Source organism: Eretmochelys imbricata, chromosome 12, assembly GCF_965152235.1.
Source record: "Eretmochelys imbricata isolate rEreImb1 chromosome 12, rEreImb1.hap1, whole genome shotgun sequence".
NCBI lineage: Eukaryota > Metazoa > Chordata > Testudines > Cheloniidae > Eretmochelys > Eretmochelys imbricata.
The window spans coordinates 6,022,227-6,044,130 of record NC_135583.1 but is presented as its reverse complement, the minus strand read 5'-3'; the positions used below and the strand labels follow the sequence as shown (position 1 = coordinate 6,044,130).

The 21,904-nt window shown below is 48.2% G+C and overlaps 1 protein-coding gene across 1 annotated transcript in view; it reads right to left on the bottom strand.

The window, feature by feature from the left end:
* The window catches only part of PLEKHG4 (pleckstrin homology and RhoGEF domain containing G4), a 138,140-nt gene extending 124,756 nt beyond the window's left edge, over positions 1–13,384 (bottom strand). Inside the window, exons 1-3 of the mRNA XM_077831409.1 lie at positions 13,352–13,384; positions 12,901–13,098; positions 8,275–9,054 (exon numbers count right to left, since the gene is read on the bottom strand). Of these exons, the coding sequence (XP_077687535.1) occupies positions 8,275–9,054; positions 12,901–13,098; positions 13,352–13,384 (1,011 nt within the window). The remainder of the gene's footprint in view (positions 1–8,274; positions 9,055–12,900; positions 13,099–13,351) is intronic.
* Between the last annotated feature and the right edge of the window lie 8,520 nt (positions 13,385–21,904).

The following is a 21,904-nucleotide window of genomic DNA, read 5'->3' as shown; positions in this document are numbered from 1 at the left end:
ACAAAGTGCAAGCTGGTCTCCAGATTGGAAGAGAAGGTTCAAGGTCTGGAGCAACAGGTATCGATCTTGCGTTGCATAAGAGAAACTGAAGATTTCCTGGACAGACGTCAGGATATGCTTCTACGGACACAATGTTCTGAAGATTCAGAGCAGGCTGCGCAGCGGGCACAGGAGGATGGTGAAGAAATTTGGCAGCATGTGACCTCCAGAAGAAGAAAGGGGAGCATCCATGTACCAGCAACGCAGATACAGGTAAGTAACCGTTTTCATGTTCTCTCCACAGGTACTAATGTGGAGAGTGGACTAAATGATACATCTGAGGGAAGGGAACAGAAGGAGACTCCACCAATTGGAAGGCATGAGATGCACAGTCCTAGGGTTGGGGGTTCCATGACCACCACTCCCAAGAGAAGGAAGTGGGTGGTAGTGGTCGGGGACTCTCTCCTCAGGGGGACTGAGTCATCTATCTGCCGCCCCGACCGGGAAAACCGAGAAGTCTGCTGCTTGCCAGGAGCTAGGATTCACGATTTGACGGAGAGATTGCCGAGACTCATCAAGCCCTCGGATCACTACCCCTTCCTGCTTCTCCACATGGGCACCAATGATATTGCCAAGAATGACCTTGAGCGGATCACTGTGGACTACGTGGCTCTGGAAAGAAGGATAAAGGAGTTTGAGACGCAAGTGGTTTTCTCGTCCATCCTCCCCATGGAAGGAAAAGGCCTGGGTAGAGACTGTCGAATGGTGGAAGTCAACGAATGGCTACGCAGGTGGTGTCGGAGAGAAGGCTTTGGATTCTTTGACCATGGGATGGTGTTCCAAGAAGGAGGAGTGCTAGGCAGAGACGGGCTCCACCTAACCAAGAAAGGGAAGAGCATCTTCGCAAGCAGGCTGTCTAACCTAGTGAGGAGGGCTTTAAACTAGGTTCACTGGGGGACGGAGACCAAAGCCTTCAGGTAAGTGGGGAAGTGGGATACCGGGAGGAAGCACGAGCAGGAATGCGCAAGAGGGCAGGGCTCCTGCCTCATACTGAGAAAGAGGGACGATCAGCGAGTTATCTCAAGTGCCTATACACAAATGCAAGGAGCCTGGGAAACAAGCAGGGAGAACTGGAAGTCCTGGCACAATCAAGGAATTATGATGTGATTGGAATAACAGAGACTTGGTGGGATAACTCACATGACTGGAGTACTGTCATAGATATAAACTGTTCAGGAAGGACAGGCAGGGCAGAAAAGGTGGGGGAGTTGCACTGTATATAAGGGAGCAGTATGACTGCTCAGAGCTCAAGTATGAAACTGCAGAAAAACCTGAGTGTCTCTGGATTAAGTTTAGTAGTGTGAACAACAAGGGTGATGTCGTGGTGGAATCTGCTATAGACCACCGGACAAGGGGGATGAGGTGGATGAGGCTTTCTTCTGGCAACTCACGGAAGTTACTAGATCGCAGGCCCTGGTTCTCACGGGAGCAGTTTATATTGCTGGGAGAGCAATATAGCAGTGCACAGACAATCCAGGAAGTTTTTGGAAAGGGTAGGGGACAATTTCCTGGTGCAAGTGCTGGAGGAACCAACTAGGGGCAGAGCTCTTCTTGACCTGCTGCTCACAAACCGGGAAGAATTAGTAGGGGAAACTAAAGCGGATGGGAACCTGGGAGGCAGTGACCATGAGATGGTCGAGTTCAGGATCCTGACACAAGGAAGAAAGGAGAGCAGCAGAATACGGACCCTGGACTTCAGAAAAGCAGACTTTGACTCCCTCCGGGAACTGATGGGCAGGATCCCCTGGGAGAATAACATGAGGGGGAAAGGAGTCCAGGAGAGCTGGCTGTATTTTAAAGAATCCTTATTGAGGTTACGGGGACAAACCATCCCAATGTGTAGAAAGAACAGTAAATATGGCAGGTGACCAGCTTGGCTTCACAGTGAAATCCTTGCTGATCTTAAACACAAAAAAGAAGCTTACAAGAAGTGGAAGATTGGACAAATGACCAGGGAAGAGTACAAAAATATTGCTCGGGGATGCAGAAGTGAAATCAGGAAGGCCAAATAAAACTTGGAGTTGCAGCTAGCAAGAGATGTTAAAAGTAACAAGAAGGGTTCTTCAGGTATGTTAGCAATAAGAAGAAAGTCAAGGGAAGCGTGGGCCCCTTACTGAATGAGGGAGGCAACCTAATGACAGAGGATGTGGAAAAAGCTAATATACTCAATGCTTTTTTTGTCTCTGTCTTCACGAACAAGGTCAGCTCCCAGACTACTGCACTGGGCAGCACAACATGGGGAGAAGGTGACCAGCCCTCTGTGGAGAAAGAAGTGGTTCGGGACTATTTAGAAAAGCTGGACGAGCACAAGTCCATGGGGCCGGATGCGCTGCATCCAAGAGTGCAAAAGGAGTTGGCAGATGTGATTGCAGAGCCATTGGCCATTATCTTTGAAAACTCATGGCGATCGGGGGAAGTCCCGGACGACTGGAAAAAGGCTAATGTAGTGCCCATCTTTAAAAAAGGGAAGAAGGAGGATCTGGGGAACTACAGGCCAGTCAGCCTCACCTCAGTCCCTGGAAAAATCACAGAGCAGGTCCTCAAGGAATCCATTCTGAAGCACTTAAAGGAGATGAAAGTGATCAGGAACAGTCAGCATGGATTCACTAAGGGCAAGTCATGCCTGACTAATCTAATTGCCTTCTATGATGAAATAACTAGCTCTGTGGATGAGGGGAAAGCAGTGGACGTGTTGTTCCTTGACTTTAGCAAAGCTTTTGACACGGTCTCCCACAGTATTCTTGCCAGCAAGTTAAAGAAGTATGGGCTGGATGAATGAAAGGAGGATAGAAAGTTGGCTAGATTGTCAGGCTCAATGGGTAGTGATCAATGGCTCCATGTCTAGTTGGCAGCCGCTATCAAGTGGAGTGCCCCAAGGGTCGGTCCTCGGGCCGGTTTTGTTCAAGATCTTCATAAATGATCTGGAGGATGGTGTGGATTGCACCCTCAGCAAGTTTGCAGATGACACTAAACTGGGAGGAGAGGTAGAATTGCTGGACGGTAGGGATAGGATACAGAGGGACCTAATTAGACAAATTAGAGGATTGGGCCAAAAGAAATCTGATGAGGTTCAACAAGGGCAAGTGCAGAGTCCTGCACTTAGGACGGAAGAATCCCATGCACCACTACAGACTAGGGACCTAATGGCTTGGCAGCAGTTCTGCAGAAAAGGACCTAGGGGTTAAAGTGGACGAGAAGCTGGATATGAGTCAACAGTGTGCCCTTGTTGCCAAGAAGGCCAATGGCATTTTGGGATGTATATGTAGGGGCATTGCCAGCAGATCGAGGCGCGTGATCGTTCCACTCTATTCGACATTGGTGAGGCTTCATCTGGAGTACTGTGTCCAGTTTTGGGCCCCACACTACAAGAAGGATGTGGAAAAATTGGAAAGAGTCCAGGGGAGGGCAACAAAAATGATTAGGGGACTGGAACACATGACTTATGAGGAGAAGCTGAGGGAACTGTGATTGTTTAGTCTGCGGAAGAGAAGAATGAGGGGGGATTTGATAGCTGCGTTCAACTACCTGAAAGGGGGTTCCAAAGAGGATGGCTCTAGACTGTTCTCAGTGGTAGCTGATGACAGAACAAGGAGTAATGGTCTCAAGTTGCAGTGGGGGAGGTCTAAATTGGATATTAGGAAAACCTTTTTCACTAGGAGGGTGGTGAAACACTGGAATGCGTTACCTAGGGAGGTGGTGGAATCTCCTTCCTTAGATACTTTTAAGGTCAGGCTTGACAAAGCCCTGGCTGGGATGATTTAGTTGGGATTGGTCCTGCTTTGAGCAGGGATTTGGACTAGATGACCTCCTGAGGTCCCTTCCAACCCTGATATTCTATGATTCTATGATTCTATGAATTTATTGTAGTGACACTGGTAAGGAAACACTATGACTATTTTTAAAAGCCACGTACTCTCAGCTTTGAAACAACATTTTGGTTTTCCTTAACCCTTAACTCATACTTTACTCAAAATATTTTTAACATAAGACCTTTCAACTGAAGGGCCACTGGCCACAGCTCAGAATAGCAACATCCAGGCGGGACTCACCTAGTTCTGCAATATCACCACTGGCATGTCCTTTAAAACCCTAGTGTATTTTTGAAACAGAAAGGCCCTTTGCTTTCCCCCAAGTATTATGTCACTAAGTTCCACTACTGCAGTGATTAGACATTGCACATGAACTGGAGAGCCGCCAGCATCTCTCACTTTCATTATCTCATAACCTCAACTGGAATCAGTTATTTTTGGACTCCTCAGATAGGAACATTGAAGCACTGAGGCAAAGAGACACTGGCGTCATTTAAAAAGTGTGTGGCAAAACCCTGAATGCCCAGGTTTTCTGACTTCCAGCCATGTGGCTTTCACCTCTGGGTAATCAGGCAAAATCTGGCACAGGACAGCAATGACTAAAACCAGTTACCATCCAATGGCTGCTTTGTAGCCCATGTGGAGAGTGTCTCATTCTAAGGGGACATCACAGTTGTTAAGTACTAGCATCCACCATTGAAAAGCCTACATGCTGGGCATGGAAGTGGAATCCTATTCTTTGTGTGGATGTGTCTGGTCCGGACTGATGTTCATTAGTTGGGTGGCACTGCCAGGGGGAACTCACCCACAATGTACCAGAACAACAGGTAGAGCAAGTTGGTTTCTCCAGCTCTCAATACGTCACTTTCACAAACACCCAATCTTCTCTACATCTATAACTGCCAGGAAACCCAGTTACATCCCAGTGGGTCCTGATGCTTTTCTGTAGACACGCTCTAACTGTGGGTATGTCTACACCGCAATCAGGAGGCGTGACTGCAGCACCAGTATCTAGCTAGCTCAGGTAACAATAGCAGTGAAGCTGGGACAGCATGGGCAGCAGCTGTGCAAGTACATACCCAGGGTCCTAAGAGGGCAGGGCTAGGCCCTGGCATCCACCCCGCTGCCATCGCTTCACTGCTATTGTTACTCAAGCTACCTTTGATCTAGCTACGTCTACACATGCTGCAATCACCCCTCCCAATCGCAATATAGACATGGCCAGTCCAAAAGACACAGAATATGATGTTAGCCCAATTACAGGGATATAAGTAGGCCCGGACAATACTGCAACTTTTGCACATGTGACAGTCAGGTAATAACAACTATGCTCGTAATCAGAACCCACGGCTCAGTTATGGCTGCAGTGCAACAAAAGGAAGGTGGGGATTTTGTATCTACAGTACAGGCACTGTATGGAAGTTCCCATCTGTCTGCCGAGACCCCACAAGATCTGTCTCTCTAGATTTGGTCAGGTAAGGTCAGGCAAGCTCTAGCTAATGCAGTTTCATGGTCTGTTTCCCATAGCCTTTCAACTGTCCTCTCATTCTACTCTTCCAGCCCCTGCTAATTTTTCCTTGACTTAGAGATGTCTCACTGCCAGGGCCGGCTCCAGGCACCAGCGAACCAAGCAGGTGCCTGGGGCGGCAAATGTAAAGGGGCAGCAGGATGTCGGGCTCTGGGGCGGCAATCCACCCGCGGCGGTGGCGGGAATTCAGCGGCCGCTCCATCAGAGAGCGTTTTGCGCTCGGCGGCAATTCGGCGGCAGGGACACAACTCTTCTTCAGTCGCCGGCAGCAATTCCGCGGCCGTACCTTCACTCCACCTCTGTGTTCGGCGGCAAGGTTTTTTGTTTTGTTTTTTTTTGCCACTTGGGGCGGCAAAAACGCTGGAGCCAGCCCTGCTCACTGGAGTGTCCTGTGCCCATACAATGTTTTGGAAGATCTGAACTGCACGGTTAGGTTTGTAGCTCTGCTAACTCTCGAGACACTATGATTCTAGTATTACACTCTGTCTGAATAGACACTACATGCATATAACCTTGTGCAGGAGCCTGAAATTTTAACTGCATGTCCAATTTCCTCTGTGGGAAGGATGGGTGATTTCATTAATGCACAAGCCGGGGAGTCAGGTGATCTGGGATCTGATCCCAGCTCAGCCACTGAAACACTGTGTGACTTGGGTCAAGCCACTTAACCTCACTGTGCCTTCGTTTCCCCACCTGAAACGTTGCGATGAGCCAGGCCACTCAGGCTAATAGCCTGCTAGTTTAATCATAAGTGAGTTGGAGAGAGGGCGTTTTCAGTGGGGGTCCTCAATACTAGGATTTTCTTTCTACACTGCTTAACCAGAATCCAAATCTGGTGTTCAGGTCACATTAAAAAGCCTATCTGTTTTCCTGTGGCCTTTTTCTGCTGTAGCCTTCTGCCGCAGGTAACCTCCCAGATTTGGCCTTCAATTATGAAAGGGTCAGAACAATATACATTCTATTATGATGGGATGATTTAGTGGGGTTGGTCCTGCTTTGAGTGGGGGGTTGGACTAGATGACCTCCTGAGGTCTCTTCCAACCCTAATCTTCTATGATGATTACATATTTCGATTGTGCATATTTATTAAGTGCACATTACCATGGGATGTGGGGATTACCTGGTCAACGGAAAGGCTTTAAAGGTTGGCAATGTTGTGTTGGACAAAATACCCACACTATGTCCACTTGAATGTAGGATGACAACCCCAGGCCATAGTGATTCTGGGTGAGAATAATGCCTCTCCTGCCAGTATACATTCATAGTGAAAAGGTAAATACTTCCAGAATCCTCTCTCAGCCATAGGCTCATCTAAATGCACAAATATAATTAGTGTTTAAATAGTGTTTAACATTTGCCAAATTCTTTTCTCCAGGAGGCAGCTGACTGTCAGGGGTAGGCTGTCTGGGCCCTTCTCTCTGTATGCGTGTGTGTCTCAAATACAGAGGATAGATGCTTACCTTTAGAAGGTGAATCCTGAGAAGCTGCTTCCTGCTTGGAAGGGGTGGGTTTTGTATTGCTGCTCCATTCAGCCAACTGCATTGGCCTCTTAGCATTATCCCCATCAGTAGGTGGAGAAGATGGCAGTGTGGCCGCCAGTTCCTTTGCTTTGGGTTTCAGCATGTCTAGAGTTTCCAAGGCTGCTGACTCATTCCCAGCCTTTGGGTTGGTCCTTCTGCATGACCCCTCTTGTTCAGGAGCACCTTGTTTGTTCTCCGGACCCCCTTGCAAATCCTGTCCCGCCACAAATTCCAGGCCAACCCCTTCCCTTGGGGTTTGCAATAGCACAGAGTTCACTACACTTTTGTGACACTGGATTTCCACACAGCTTTGTTTCTCCTCACATTTCTCTCTATCCCTTTTGGTTCCAATTTGGTAGGAGCTCTCTATATGTACATCTACCATTGTGCCATTGTTGTCTAACTGTTTTGCTGTCTGTCTGATCTCTATTAGCCCAGAGGTTTGGAGTAGTTTAGTTTCTTCTCCTTTCTGTTGTGTACAGCCCATGACCTCCTGTCCTTTGTCCGGTGACAAGTATCCATCCATCCCCCTGTCAACAGCAGAGGAGTATGGATGGCTATTCTGCTTCTCGTTCCCAGTGAATGTTTGTTCATCAGTCTCTTTGCAGACTTCCTCAACACTAACTCCACTGCCTAACTCTCCTAACTGGTCTGCTTGTCCTCGCTTCAACTTTGCAGGCTGACTTAACAGAGGACTAAGTTCTACTAGCGGATTACTGCAATGATTGTGTTCTACAATTCTATCTGGCACATCCACTGATGAACGGAAGCATTGTTCTGTCAGATGTGAGGATTCAGATGTAATCTGAATGCCAGAGTCTTCCTCAAGTCTGCAGTGTGGTGTGGAATGTCCTATGACCGAAATAGGAGAAAAATACACCCTGGCGCTGTCACTGTCCTCATGGGCTCTCAATTGATTTTGCATTCCCTCCCTAGCAGCAGCATTAAATGGAAGGGCTTCTGGGCTCAGCTCTGTGGTTTCTTTGCCAGTTTCTGCCCCACGGACATCGCTTTCAGCTTCTGTTTTTCCAGGAGTCTCTATTAATTGTTCCTTGCATTCAGCACTGTCTCCAGCACAAACATCATTGTAACTGCACATTGCATATCTCCAGTCTATCGTGTGCTCACTGTGTGCCCCTTGCCCCACGGAGGATGAACTCTCCGCACTGCTGGCTGGAGATGCAGCTGTGTGAAAGTTACAGTCTGAATTCCCTACACTGCCAGGATCATTTGATTCCAGCTGACTTTTTGGTAACAATTCACCATGTCGCATCATTTTGTTGTTTTCCAAATGAATTACATTTTCATGAGCCCCTGAATAAGGGGTCCTTGATGTGTCCGTCTGACTGTGCTGCTTTTGTATAAGTGCTGAACAAACCAAGTTTTTTGAGCATGTGCTACTGTCCCGAAGGACAATAAGCCTGTGTTTGTCTTTCGAGACATTCACTCTGGGTCTGGGTTGAGTTCTAGAATTTAAGGCTATCGATTGGGTTAAGGAGCCCACTTGTGGCCCAAATCTCGGCAGTGAAACTTCCGTCAGCTCTACGTACTCTCCTTCAGGGTCACTTTCAGAATCCTCCAGGGGCACAGGACTCACACCATTGACAACGGTGTCAGCTGATTCCTGAGTCGTCCTGCTAATGACCAAATTGTCCTGCATCACTTCTTGCTCCTGCGAAGCTTGAGGCCCAGGAGCAGGTGAGTTGCATTTGGGATGCTCCATTGGGAAGCACAAATTTGAAGATTCTTCAGCCATTTTGAGAGCTGTGATATTATTTTCAATTATTTTTGGTTTATCAATAAATTCAGGATTGACGACTTTATCCCAAGGAACCCGGAATATTTTATCATCAGAGGCTAGTAAACAATTTTCCAGCGCTGTACCCATCCGCTCTCCATTGATGGACTCCAACCATTCCACAGAAAAAACAGAGGTGTAGGAGACCTCTGGGACCACAACTTCCTCTACATTATGTTTGTCATTTGCCAAACATTTCAGTACTATTCGTGGCGACTTCTTTAGGTAGGGCACCACCTGCAGGTAGAAGTCACCGGGCTTTAAGGCTCGCCAGTCTATGGAGGCCAGCTGGACTATAATCTTCTCATGGACACAGAGAGGCCAGCCTTCATGGTGGAACAGCAATCCACAGTACTGAACCTGTAGGGAGGAGAAAAGCATTTCAGCACCATTGATAGAAAGAGGTCACCACAGTCTTTGTGACCGAAAAAAATGACTGGCTCCCTATTACAGTTTGCAGTGTTGCTGTACTGTGTTTTGATCCTAGGATATGAGAGACAAGGTGGGGGAGGTTATATCTTTTACTAGACCACCGTCTGTGGTGAAAGAGTCCAGCTTTCAAGCTACACAGAGCTCTTCTTCAGGTCTGGGAAAGGTCAGAGTGTCACAACTACATACAAGGCAGAACAGATTGTTAAGCAAAAGGAATTAACACATTGCAAGGTGGCCTCGTGCCTCGTTATTATCCCTGTTTTAAAGATGGGGGAAATGAGGCACAGAGATGTGAAGTGACCTGGCGAAGGGCACAGAGAAGCTGGATTTAGAACACAGAAGGATTCCCACATCCTAGAGCAGTGGTTCCCAAACTAGGGGTGCTGCTTGTTCAGGGAAAGCCTCTGGTGGGCCGGGCCGGTTTATTTACCTGCTGCGTCCACAGGTTCGGCTGATCGCAGCTCCCACTGGCCACGATTTGCCGTTCTTGGCCAATGGGAACTGCAGGAAGTGGAGCGGGCCGAGGAACGTGGGAGCTGCGATCGGCTGAACCTGCGGATGCGGCAGGTAAACAAACCAGCCCGGCCCACCAGGGGCTTTCCCTGAACAAGTAGCACCCCTAGTTTGCGAACCACTGTCCTAGAGCAATGCTCAAGCCAGAAGACCCCACCTCTCTCTGAGCTGTGACTTACTGGGGCAGAGGGAACTGAATGAGAAAGGAATTCCAAACGTTCTGAACTTCACTAGCAACCAAGACAATGTATGTACCTAAGCCAATGCACCCAGACAACTGCTTACTTGTTGCAAATTTGCAGATGATTTACTGCACTAACATGAACAGTTTTCAAAGGCTGCAGGCAGAGTCTTTTACTCACTAGTGCAAGTGGCCAGACGCCTGCCTAGAATGAGACATAGGCTGTGCAAGCATTGGTGATGTTTGCCTGCCTTCACATGCTCACAATCTGCACTAGACGTAGACCTCAGTACACAGGATACCTGCGTGCAGGTTGAGACTACAAGCTGCCTTTTTCCCTTTGCTATAGGCTTCTCTTCTCTATATTCTTTGTGGGCTATCACCGAAAGGATTCATGAGTGAGATGTGTTTTACAGAGGGATCTGAATGAAGAACATTCAAGCCTGTGCTAGCAAAGCAATGCTGAAGTGGTCAATATGGGTCCGGCTTAAGGTTTCTGTTTTCTTCTGTAAAATGTAAGTTCTCTGTTTTTTTAAACAGAGCTTTTGGAGTGTGTCTAACGCAGTTACACTAGGAGAATGACCCATTTCTGACAAGCATGGGCAACGGGGCATCATTTCAGGAACCGGGGTTAAACCCAGCTGGAATATTGCACCAGGTAAAGGACACTGCTTATCTGCCACTATTTGAGGGTCTACACTTGGGAGATGGAGGCCAAAATATCTTGGCCCATGGTAGGAGGCCACTGCACCTGGCTGGCTGAAGGAGGTGCAGGTACAAGGAGAGTTGATGGAGGGAGCACAGCAGGGCTTCTAGCAGGAGGAGCAGTAGTCAGCCACCTATCCACAGGCTCTGGGAAAATACTCTCCAGTTGCCAGGAGTGGTTCTGAGCTGGGAATTAATCATGGATTTTTGGTCTGTCTCCTGATATTTGAATCCCCCCCCCGCCACGTGTGTGATAACTGCTTTGGCCAGGCCAACTCTTGTATACAGCATGATGTGCCTGTGTCCCCTGCACACCGACCCCCATTCGTTATGCACCCCCAGCCCCAGCCCGGCAATGGGCCCCTTGCTGACAGCGCCACCCCTGCTCCTCCTGTAGCTGTGGAGATTCTGCCCGGTGCAGGCTGCGCCTCCCGGCCTGCGAGAGCAGCCCCGGGGCACTCACCACGCCCAGGCCGGGCGACAGGGAGCAGCTCCAGCAGGGCTCCTCTTCTGCCGCTTCCCAGGGTGCAGCACAGAGAGGAGGCGGGAGGAAGAGGAAAGCGCCGACCCACGCTCCGTGGGAGGGCCGGGGGAGGAGGGCAAAGAGCCGGCCCCGGAGCTGTGCGACTCGCTCTGCTTCTCCCCGTCTCCTCTCAGCCCTCCCGCTTGCCTACCCACCTCTCCTTGGCCACTGAGGGCCGGGAGCGCCAGCAGCCCGGGCGGGCTGTTCTCCCCCAGGAGGCGGGAGGTGGGAAGGCAGCCAGTTGGAGGGAAGAAGCTGCCTGCAGCAGGGGCCGAAGACCCTTCCTTCGCCGTGGACTTGCCAAGGTGGCAGTGCCAGGCATTTGTTCAGGGGGGCTGCCCCACAGGCACTGCACAGCAGCAAGTCCCAGGGGGCTGCCACAAGGCCTCAGGCTCGCCCTGGGAAACCCTCACAACCGCCCCTTATTTCCCAGCATGCTCTGCCAGACCCTAGGGTCTGACTATGATGACCAGATGGACTACATATCCCAGCAGGCCTTGTTCTCAAAGAATGACTGGCTGGCATCGCCAAGAGTCAGCTGATCCCCTCTGACTGGGAGGGGAACTGCGGCCCACCTGCCCCAGCCTTGGGCCCTAAACCTGAGGTCTGAAGAAGGAGCTTCTTTATAAACCCAAAGTGCTTCCCCACAACCCCTGCCTACCCCCCAGGGACCACATCTCCTGTTTCCAGGATCTTTATGGGCAAATCTAGAACAGGGTATTACTGAACGGGGAGGGCTCCCCATAAATCTCAAAGAGCCTGTACACTCTATTACAGACTGCAACCTGGCCTGCACCTCTGTGTGTACAATGTTAGATGTGCACACCTGCATATATACATTCAAGCATGAACACCTGCACATCCAGGTGACAGACTGCAGCCCGTGTGCATTTTCATATGTAAATCACAATTTTCATGCACTGACAAATAGATCACACACAAGTGTGGTAGTGCAAAGTACATGTGCAAGGTTGCACACACACCAGCTGGAGGCCACTCACAAGCAGGCCAAACATTTTACAGTGTGGCCAACATTTGCAATTTCATCACAGTTCCCATGATATTTGTTGTTTTTCTTAAATCCCCAACTCCTGGAGGCAAGTGATCAAGCAAGAATCTCAGCTTTCAATAAGAAGTTTCGAGCCCTCCTGGCTGAGGTGAAAACCATGAAAATGTGACCCAGGTGCACCCTAAAGGCTCAGAATCCAGAAGACCAAAAAAAAAAAAAAACATACAACAAAATCCTGTGTATTTTTTTTTTTTAAATCACACGATTTTTAAGCCAATCTAATGACTTTGGCGAGCCTGACTCATGATTGTGTAATGCTGAGCACTGGCAATGCTGGAAAATGCTAATCTCAGCATCATAGTAGCAGCAATGTAATGTGACTCCTCGAGGCTACTGAGTCTGGGAACATTCCAGCAACCAGCAACAAGGAGTGGGAGTTCTGGGCAAAACACCGACTGGCAGTGTTTCATCCAGAGTGTTCTCCTGCCAGCAGCAGAATCTGGCCTCCTACTACGTATCACTGAGGAGACGCTAGGGCATAGGAACTACCATATTCCAGTCAGGTGTACCTCAGTAAAAGTTCAGAAGGAGACTCAGCTAAAACTCCCTTCAGTCGGAGTCTCTGTTTACGCTCTACACAAAGGCACCAGCCCGCTTCTGATTTCTGGAATGCAGGTTTCAATAACTAATCCTCACCCACTTCTTGTCGATCTGCCTGTCCACCTACTATAAACTAACCATAATAATAAATAAATACATTAATGATACTTTTTGCCGGCACTTTTATGGACTAACGCTACAAGAAAAGTCTCCTGACGGCCTCTGGGAGACAGTGATACTTACACAGGCATCCTGCTGAATGCACTGCAAGATGTGCTTTGCTGGAATCAGGAAATCTATGAGGTAGCGCAATCCATCCCCGCGGTACGTCTTCTCCACCACGTCAAAAACCTGGCACAGAACTGTGGCTGCTGTGGCATCAAACGGAGGGTAGAGCACTGATAAGGTACTCTGTATGCACCTGTCCAGTGATTCGGAGTCCTGTCAAAAGAGAGAACATTAATGGCACCAAGATGCTGCATGTCCCAACCTCGCCTCGCATAGAACAGAGGGGATAGCATGCTAAGGACCCTCAAGACTCCTGGGGTGCAGCACCTGCAGGATGTAGGGCCTTTCAAGCAAGGGAGGAAGAGGAAGAATGAGCTTAAGTCCGTGTTAGCTTCCTTATTATGTGAATTTTCATGTAAAATAGTCTTTAAAATAAGCTCCCTCAGTGCGTGAGCGAAGCGCTCACATAACAGAGAGCTGCGCCCGGTGCTGAGATCATCGCAGCATAAAGCTAACACAGCAAATCCTTCTCCCTGCTGAGTCGGGTGGGGCTGCAATTAACGTGTTATTACCGCACATCAGTGAAGTGGGGCATGTGGATCTGCAGGCCCAAGTTTCAAACACCTTTTCAAACACTCCACATCTGGAAGCACCACTCAGCACATAGGTGTGTAAAGGCCGGTGTTCCATGCCTCTGAGGGCTACCGAGAGCCTTCATTAACCCCACCCTCTCCCCATGTTTGAAAATTAGACGTGCAGCAGGACAGGTGTAGCCACGTGGAGTGAGTGGTGATTTTCATGATGGTGCACCGTGCGTCAGATGCATCAGGGGGAGAAGTTGTTTTGTATGTGCTATTGGGTAGCACTCGGAGAGCCAAATGGTATGTCATTCTGATTTTTTCAGATAATTCCCTCAAAGTAATGAGCAGATGCTCGACTCCCAGGGGAGCTTGGTGGCCAGAGAGCTCCCACAGTAGCCTCAGCAGTGGGAGGGTCTCTACCGTCCAAGATACTCCCTGTAGATCCTATTCTGGCGTATGTGAGTGGGATCTCCCTTCTTTCTAAATACACAAATCTGCAGTGCTCAGTGATGGCACTTCCATTATTCTCACACTCATACCATTCCTGCAGCCCTATGGAAGTCTTCACAAGACAATTATTAACATGGGCATTGAGTCAAAACCTCTTGATAATGTTACAAAATTCCAGTGTGCATATTATCCCAACTTTAGTGAAATAAGCACACAGAAAATAGCCATTGCATGTTGTCAGTGTTGTTTAATACAACAGTACAAACACAGAATATAGATAATACCTAAGTCCCCACCTCTCTTCAGCTACATCTATCCCCAAAAGTCCGCAGGAGTTGCGTTTGTGAGGGAGAAGGGATCCATTCTGTTCCTTATGTAGGAACAGTACAGAGATAAACGTTAAACACCAAAACACGGGAGTGTATACAGACCAGTTGTCTCTCACGGGGCGCAGAGAGCACTGATATCCTGGACAAAGAGCCCTGTGGCTGCAGCAGCAACATCCTTAGGTAAACATAAGACCATAAGAACAGCCATACTGGGTCACACTAATGATCCATCTAACCCAGTATTCTGTGTTCAGACAGCAGCTTCAGAGGAAATGAACAGAGCAGGGCAATTTTGAGTGATCAATCCTCCGTTGTTCAGTCCCAGCTTCTAGCAGTCAGAAGTTTAGAGACACCCAGAGCATGGGGTTCCATCCCTGATCATCTTGCCTAATAGCCATTGCTGGACCTATCCTCCATGAACTTATCTAATTCTTTTTTGAACCCAGTTATAGTTTTGGCCTTCACAACATCCCCTGGCAACGAGTTCCATAGGTTGACTATGCGTTGTGTGAATAAGTACTTCCATTTGTTTTTTTTAAACCTGCTGCCTGCTAATTTCATTGGGTGACCCTGGTTCGTGTGTTCTAGGATAAATAATACTTCCCTATTCACTCTGCCCACACCAATCATGATTTTATAGACCTCTATCATATCCCACCTTAGGGAAGCTGTTCCATACCCCTAATAATTTTTGTTGCCCTTCTTTGCACCTTTTCCAGTTCTAATATATCTTTTTTGAGATGGAGTAACAAGAACTACACACAGTATTCAAGGTGTGGGTGTACCTTGGATTTATATCGTGGCATTATGATATTTTCTGTCTTATTATCTATCCCTTTCCTAATGGTTCCTAGCATTCTGTTAGCTGTTTTGACTGCCTCTGCACATTGAGCAGATGTTGTCAGAGAACTATCCATGATGACTCCAAGATCTCTTTCTTTACTGGTAACAGCTAGTTTGGACCCCATCATTTTATATGTATAGTTGGGATTATGTTTTACAATGTGCATTACTTTGCATTTGTCACCACTGAATTTCATTTGCTATTTTGTCACCCAGTTCCATAAGATCCATTTGTAACTCTTCATAGTCAACTTTGGACTTAACTATCTTGGCAAAATTTGAAGACAATACAAAATTACTCACCTCATTGTTTACCCCCTTTTCCAGTTCCTTTATGAATATATTGAACACAACAGGTCCTCGAACAGATCCTTGGGAGACCCTGCCATTTACCTCTCTCCATTGTGAAAACTGACCATTTATTCCTATGCTATGTTTCCTATCTTTTAACCAGTTACTGATCCATGAATGGACCTTCGCTCTTATCCCATGACTTCTTAATTTGCTCAAGAGTCTTTGGTGAAGGACCTTGTCAAAGGCTTTCTGAAAGTCCAAGTACACTATACCCACTGGATCAGCCTTGTCCATAGGCTTGTTGACACCCTCAAAGAATTCTAATACACTGGCGAGGCATAATTTCCCTTTACAAAGCCATGTTTGTAAAGCAACTCTTCCCCAACATATCATATTTATTTCTATACCTGATAATTCTGTTCTTTACAATAGTTTCCAGCAATTTGCCTGATACTGAAGTTAGGTTTACAGGCCTGTAAGATGCGTTACAAAGATGTAGTTAATCTTCCCAGTCCTCAATCTGCTTTTGGGGGCTTGATTTTAAGCAATCTATGGACACAAAGAGTACCCACAATTATGCACCTAACTGGCAGTTACATGCACAAATGGCTGTTTCTGGGCACATGCACGCATAGGTGCCTGATTTGAGTGTGCAACTGTAGTAACCATGCACCTAGCTTGTTTACAAATCCAGCCTTTAACACAGACATTTCCTGAGTCTCAGTTTTAAGTAGGAAACCTTAATGATCATTAATGGCACAAACAGTGATTAACTCATTAACACACTGATTGCTGCAACAGCACCTTCTAGCATTCTCTGCAGTTCCACTCAGCCACTGGCCCTTTGAGGGTGATGGATCTAGAGCAGCTCTCGATAAGCTTTGCCCTGTGTATGAGGCACTGTACAGTGGGTAGAACTAAAGCCATTCTAGGAGTCCATTTGGAAGCCAAGGGCTGGGGGAGCAGGTAATGGTAGGTGCTACACCTGCAGGATGGCATGTCCCGATCCTGCTGGGTCCCAGACTCACTATGGGAGCTTGGGCAAGTCCTCCTCATCTCCTTGTGGGTCAGTCAAGCCAGACTGGGAGACAGACTACAAAGTAGAACTTAACTGAAAACCAGATGCTGCCTCAGAGCTGCACTTTCTGAAGTAAATACATGACAGCTACAATCAGCTGAAGTGTCTAAAGGGTTAACTGAATCTCTCTGGGGCAGCCAATTCACTATGCTCATTAAGGCAACTCCACCCGGGAATGCGGGAATTCTGCTGGTTTGGCCTACCTATTCATTTAGCTTTCAGAGAGGTCTGAAGAAACAGCCTCGGTGAAGGGCTGAAAGAGGTCAATATTGTGTGTCTAAAATACAAGTTTAAGCCAGTGAGCAGTGCAGTTCCTCCCTCGTGCTGCTCCAGCAAACACCACAGGTACCGGCCAGGTTTGGGGTTAAGGAAGAAGGAGAGTTGCTCCTCACTCTCTCCCTGCCCCCCAAACGCCATAGGGGTGTGAAGAGGAGGGGAGCGAACAGCAATGCCAGCTGCTCCATGCCCCCTCTGTGCAGGGGTTAGGGGTAAACACACATTACTAGGCTCAGCATTGCAACACCGATCCCCTAGGTGGGCATTACTGTCTAGTGCGCAGGTTGGGCATGATCTGAGCACACCTGCTGGATTGGTCCCTCAGGTGAGATAGGTAGGGGAATGCCTAGTGTGAATCCCATCGAGGCTTAGCTGTGAACGAGGCACCCCGCAGCTCATTGGCATCAGGAATTAGGTGGGTTTGCACATGGCCACCAGCAGAAATGAGGTGCCATGGAGACTTTACTGGTAGAAACGCAGGTGCTTAGGGAATTTAGGCACCTACAGCGTTAAGAGGCAGGTGAACCCTGGTTTTGAGGATCTCAGTGGTGTCTAAATGTTGGACTTAATGTGCCTAAAGTGGCAGTAAGGCTCCTAAGTCCCTTTGTGGATCTAGCCGCTGGGCCTTTTTGTGACCAAGCAGCACACATGCATACGCTTGGGCCCTGAATTGCTCAGAAAAGTCAGAATGGAGATGTCAGAACTCACACTTGGCCACAGCCTGGCTCTCAGTTCCACAAGTGTCTACCCCTCACTGAAAGCCACCCATGCACAGGTACACTCCGAGGCGTGGGGGAGCATGGGAAGAAATGGTAGGGGCACAAAGGGAAAGGGAGGGAAAGATACAGAGACTAGGAATAATAAAAAGAGGAGAGACCAACACAACAATGGACAGAGAAGAGAGAGAAATGGAAATAACGGAGAAAGCAGCAAGGTGTACCCAGTGCCAAGTTTAGCACCATTCTCCTTGGACCCCTCGCATTACCCTGCCTCAGCCAGAGAGTAAACCACAGTCCCGAGCTAGCCCTGGAATCTGCAGGAGGGAGACAGGAAGGAGAACTAAGCAGGGGTTCAACTTAGACTGCAACACCCTGAACAACCTGGACGAGAGAAGTACTGCTGAGCTCACTGCTAAGAACCACAGCAAGCGCTGGTTGAACATTTTCCACTGAAACTTTTTTTTTTAAAAATGGAAAATTGGATTTGACAAAATGAACCTTTTAGCATAAAATATCTACTTTCCTCAAAATGTTTCAATTTTTCATCCAAAAACCTAAAACTGAAAACTTGTGTTGGAAAACTGGAGGTTTTTCCAGTTTTTGAATTTTCTGCTGAACTTTTTTCAGTGTTCATTCTTTCGACAAACAGTCTAAATTTTTCACTTATTTTCCAATCAGCTCTAATTTCAGCAACCATCAGTTTCCAAGAGAGCACTCTTCAGAGAACAAATGTAAGCCCACACCCTGCACTGTTCACTTGGAGGTACCAATGCTTAGGGGCAGAATGGAGAAGACAAGCCGATGTTTTACCCATGCTTGGCTTACAGTCCCCGAGTCACTAGATGTTTTTGCTAAAATGGTCTGCTGTTAAATTCTGTAGCTGATACTTAACTCTGAAGCCTAATGTTGGCAATTTAGCTTCCCAATGACATAAACAGGAGCAGTTCACCTCTCTCATAGGCTTCTTGCTTCAGCCTGCTGGTAGGTTCAGGATGAAAGCACAGAATCCTTGCACCCATGGAAGGCTGTACCTGCAGTCAGAGGAGGACTACATAGTCAGGTCTGATTTTTCAGAGGTGCAGCCATAGCTGTTGATCTCAGCTGGAAATGTGGGTGCTCACGTCCTTTGAGAATATGGTTTTTATGCTTACATCCTGCAGAACCCAGTGGGCCACCAGAGAAGCGCTGGTACAATGGGCTACCACAACCCAGCTCAAGCCCACCAAAGCCGACACTCAGCCGCAAGCCTGACTGCTCTACAGCTGGTTAATAATGCAACTCATACAGCAAAGTGGTGCTCCACAAAATGAAATGAGAAAAAAAAATCACTTCCGCATGTGGCCAATCCACTCTCCTAGCTCGGTACTGATGCTACAGCCTTGGAAGCTGCTGCAGGACAGTATGCAGCATAATTGGTACAGTCACTGCAGAAAAACAAAACACTTGGAAATGATTAGCTTGCAATCTCTGGTTTAGTTAAAACCAAATTAAGATGAGACACTTGCTTTCCAGAATGCACTTCAGACACGGAGCCCCACTTCTGTACGTATTCTTAGCATGGGGTTCCTCAGCTCTTTGTAAAAAGCATCTCGATGCCATGCCCAAACGCAGGCAGCGACTGCAACATCTGCCGGGAAGTGAAGAGCAGAATAGACTGGAAGCAGCCTGAACTTCCAGATGACAGGTATCATTCTACTCAAGAAGGGCTTTCCCACGACTGCTGCCAAAGTCAAGTACTGCCCCTAACATGCCTCTCCACTGGGCACAGGCAGGCCGAAGGCCTTTGGATTTAAAGCATGGCACAAGCTTTCACCAACCAATATCTTCCCACTCCAAAGGAAAATAGACTGGATGCTGGGTGGCTGAACTTAGTGGGTGCTAGGGCAGGGCAGGGGATGCTGGGTGGCTGAACTCAGTGGGGGCTGGGCTGCCTGGTGGCTGAGCTTAGTGTGGGGGGGAGTGCAGGGACGGGGGGCTGGGCTGCCTGAGGCAGGTGGGTGCTGGCAGGCAGAGCTCAGTGGGTGCTAGGGCAGGGCAGGGGATGCTGGGTGGCTGAACTCAGTGGGGGCTGGGCTGCCTGGTGGCTGAGCTTAGTGTGGGGGGGAGTGCAGGGACAGGGGGCTGGGCTGCCTGAGGCAGGTGGGTGCTGGCAGGCAGAGCTCAGTGGGTGCTAGGGCAGGGCAGGGGATGCTGGGTGGCTGAACTCAGTGGGGGTTGGGCTACCTGGTGGCTTAGCTCAGTGTGTGGAGGGAGTGGGGGGAGCTGGGCTGCCTGGGGCAGGCACGGGTGGGTGCTGGCAGGCTGAGCTCAGTGGGTGCTGGGGCAGGGCGGAGGATGCTGGGAGGCTGAGCTCAATGGTGGGTGCTGGGTGGGAGGACTGGGGACTCTCGAGCCCAGCGGAGTCCTGCTTTCCTCCCCACCGACCCAACTTCTGTCCCCCTGGCTGCTCCTGCCCTGCTTGGAGCCAGAGGGGAGGAAGATAAGCAGCCGTGCTCCACAGTGCTCTCCAGCAACCAGAAGGAGGAACTGCAGCTCCTCACAGCCCAACTGAGTGGGTTTTGGAAACACCTTTAGTTACACTGGTGTAGCTCTGTGCACAGACAAGGCCTCACACGCTTTTGAAATGCCAGATGATAATGATAATCTTTATACAATGTTAGTGCAACTTAACACTAGCTAGTTTTGTTCCACATTCCATTGCTTCCTAAAGAATTCACAGGATGCCTCAAAGGTCACTGTATTTGAGAGTGGCTCCCGTGACATGCCCAGGGTACAGCCCATCAGCCTTACACTGCGAGAGCCCAGCGACAGGCTACATGAGTGCCCTCCGCTTAACTGTCAAGTGGGACATGTATATTTCTAAAACCAGGAGTCATAAGAACTGTGATATCGCAAGTGATAGAATGACAGAAGTTAGAGACAGGAGAAGATTTATTAAATCATTAGTCCCTGAAAGGCTAGCTGTCCCACAGGTGTAATTCGTAAAGGCATGTGTGTAAAAAAAAGCCATAAATGGGGGCTCTGGTTTCCAGGCCCTGTGCGGTAGGGAGCAACGTTGTACATGTTCCCAAGGCTTGTGCACCAAGCTGCCCCCGGTGGGACGCACAAGCACCCGTTTCTTACCCCCATGGAACTGTTACTGTCTCCCAAGCAGCTATCATGATCCTACCACCACGGAGCCTTTCGACTCCAACATCCCATCTGGTTCGCCCAGGGCCATGTGATATTTGAACCTGGTGATGTTCTGAACATCGCTCACACTGACTCAACCGACGTTCTAGGCGTCAGTATGATGCAAACTAGCTGTAGTAAGGGTGGTGATTGGAGGAGTTACCTCTGATACCACGATGGTTTAGGACTCTTGTCATGGCACAGATGCTTTACTGCCGCTGTATATCAGTGTAAAGTTGAAACTCAAAAAGTGGATGCTTACAGACCGTAAAACCCAGTGATGATTCAGCCTGGATATATTCTGGAATAAAAGAGCTCTCAGCCACGCTTGTAGCTGCTTCCATCACTTCACATTGACTCAGACAGACATTCGAGGCCCCAGACTGACACACAGAGTGAGATTCCTGGAATCTTATTGTAGATAATAAGTCCACCTCCATTTAACTCATGCAGGATTGTGCCTAGATTTCCAGATCAACTTTGAAATGACCCAAACAATAGGGCATCCATTCCTTTCCTTAGTAGGTGTCTAAGGAGATTCTGTGGTCTAACAGATTTCACTATTAGGATCTTTTTCCCCCTATCCAGCATGCATTATTGCTCTTGTTTGATTTCATCCCATTACTACTAAATATAACCCTACACTTGTTCCCAGCGCCAGACTTCAGCACTGTGTGTGACACGCCAGGAAGCACGACCACAATCACTCTGACCAAGGCCTAGCACCAAGGGGAAGGAGACTCGCATGTTTGTGAGCAATCTCCAGAGAGCAATGAGACAGGGAAACCAGAGCAAAACGAAAGGGCTTCATTTATATCAGCTTGGCACTGCATAAACTTTCAGTCAGACATGTTGGCTTATTTTTAACATCTTTTAGCCAGGAGCATTGTACAGTTTCAGCAAGTTTTACACAATATCCATCACCTTGAACTCAAACACCCATCCGGGAGCATCGTCCAGCAGAGTGGAAAACGCCTTTGCTAAAAAGGGAAGATAATCCACTAGCAAAATGACTAAGCAGTGCCAGAAACTTTATCTTCACATCAGTGAGCACTTAAATCATTATTTGTGTTACTTGATCATATGCATTTCTCTGGCACACAAATGCATAACAAGATCCAGTGGCTAGAAGCAGAAGCCAGACAAATTAAATAAGAAATAAGACTGTTTTTAACAGAGAGGGTGATAAGCCACTGGAACTAACTACCAAGGAAAGTGATTGATTCTCCATCTCTTGAAGTCTTCAGATCAAGACTGGATACCTTTCTGAAAGACATT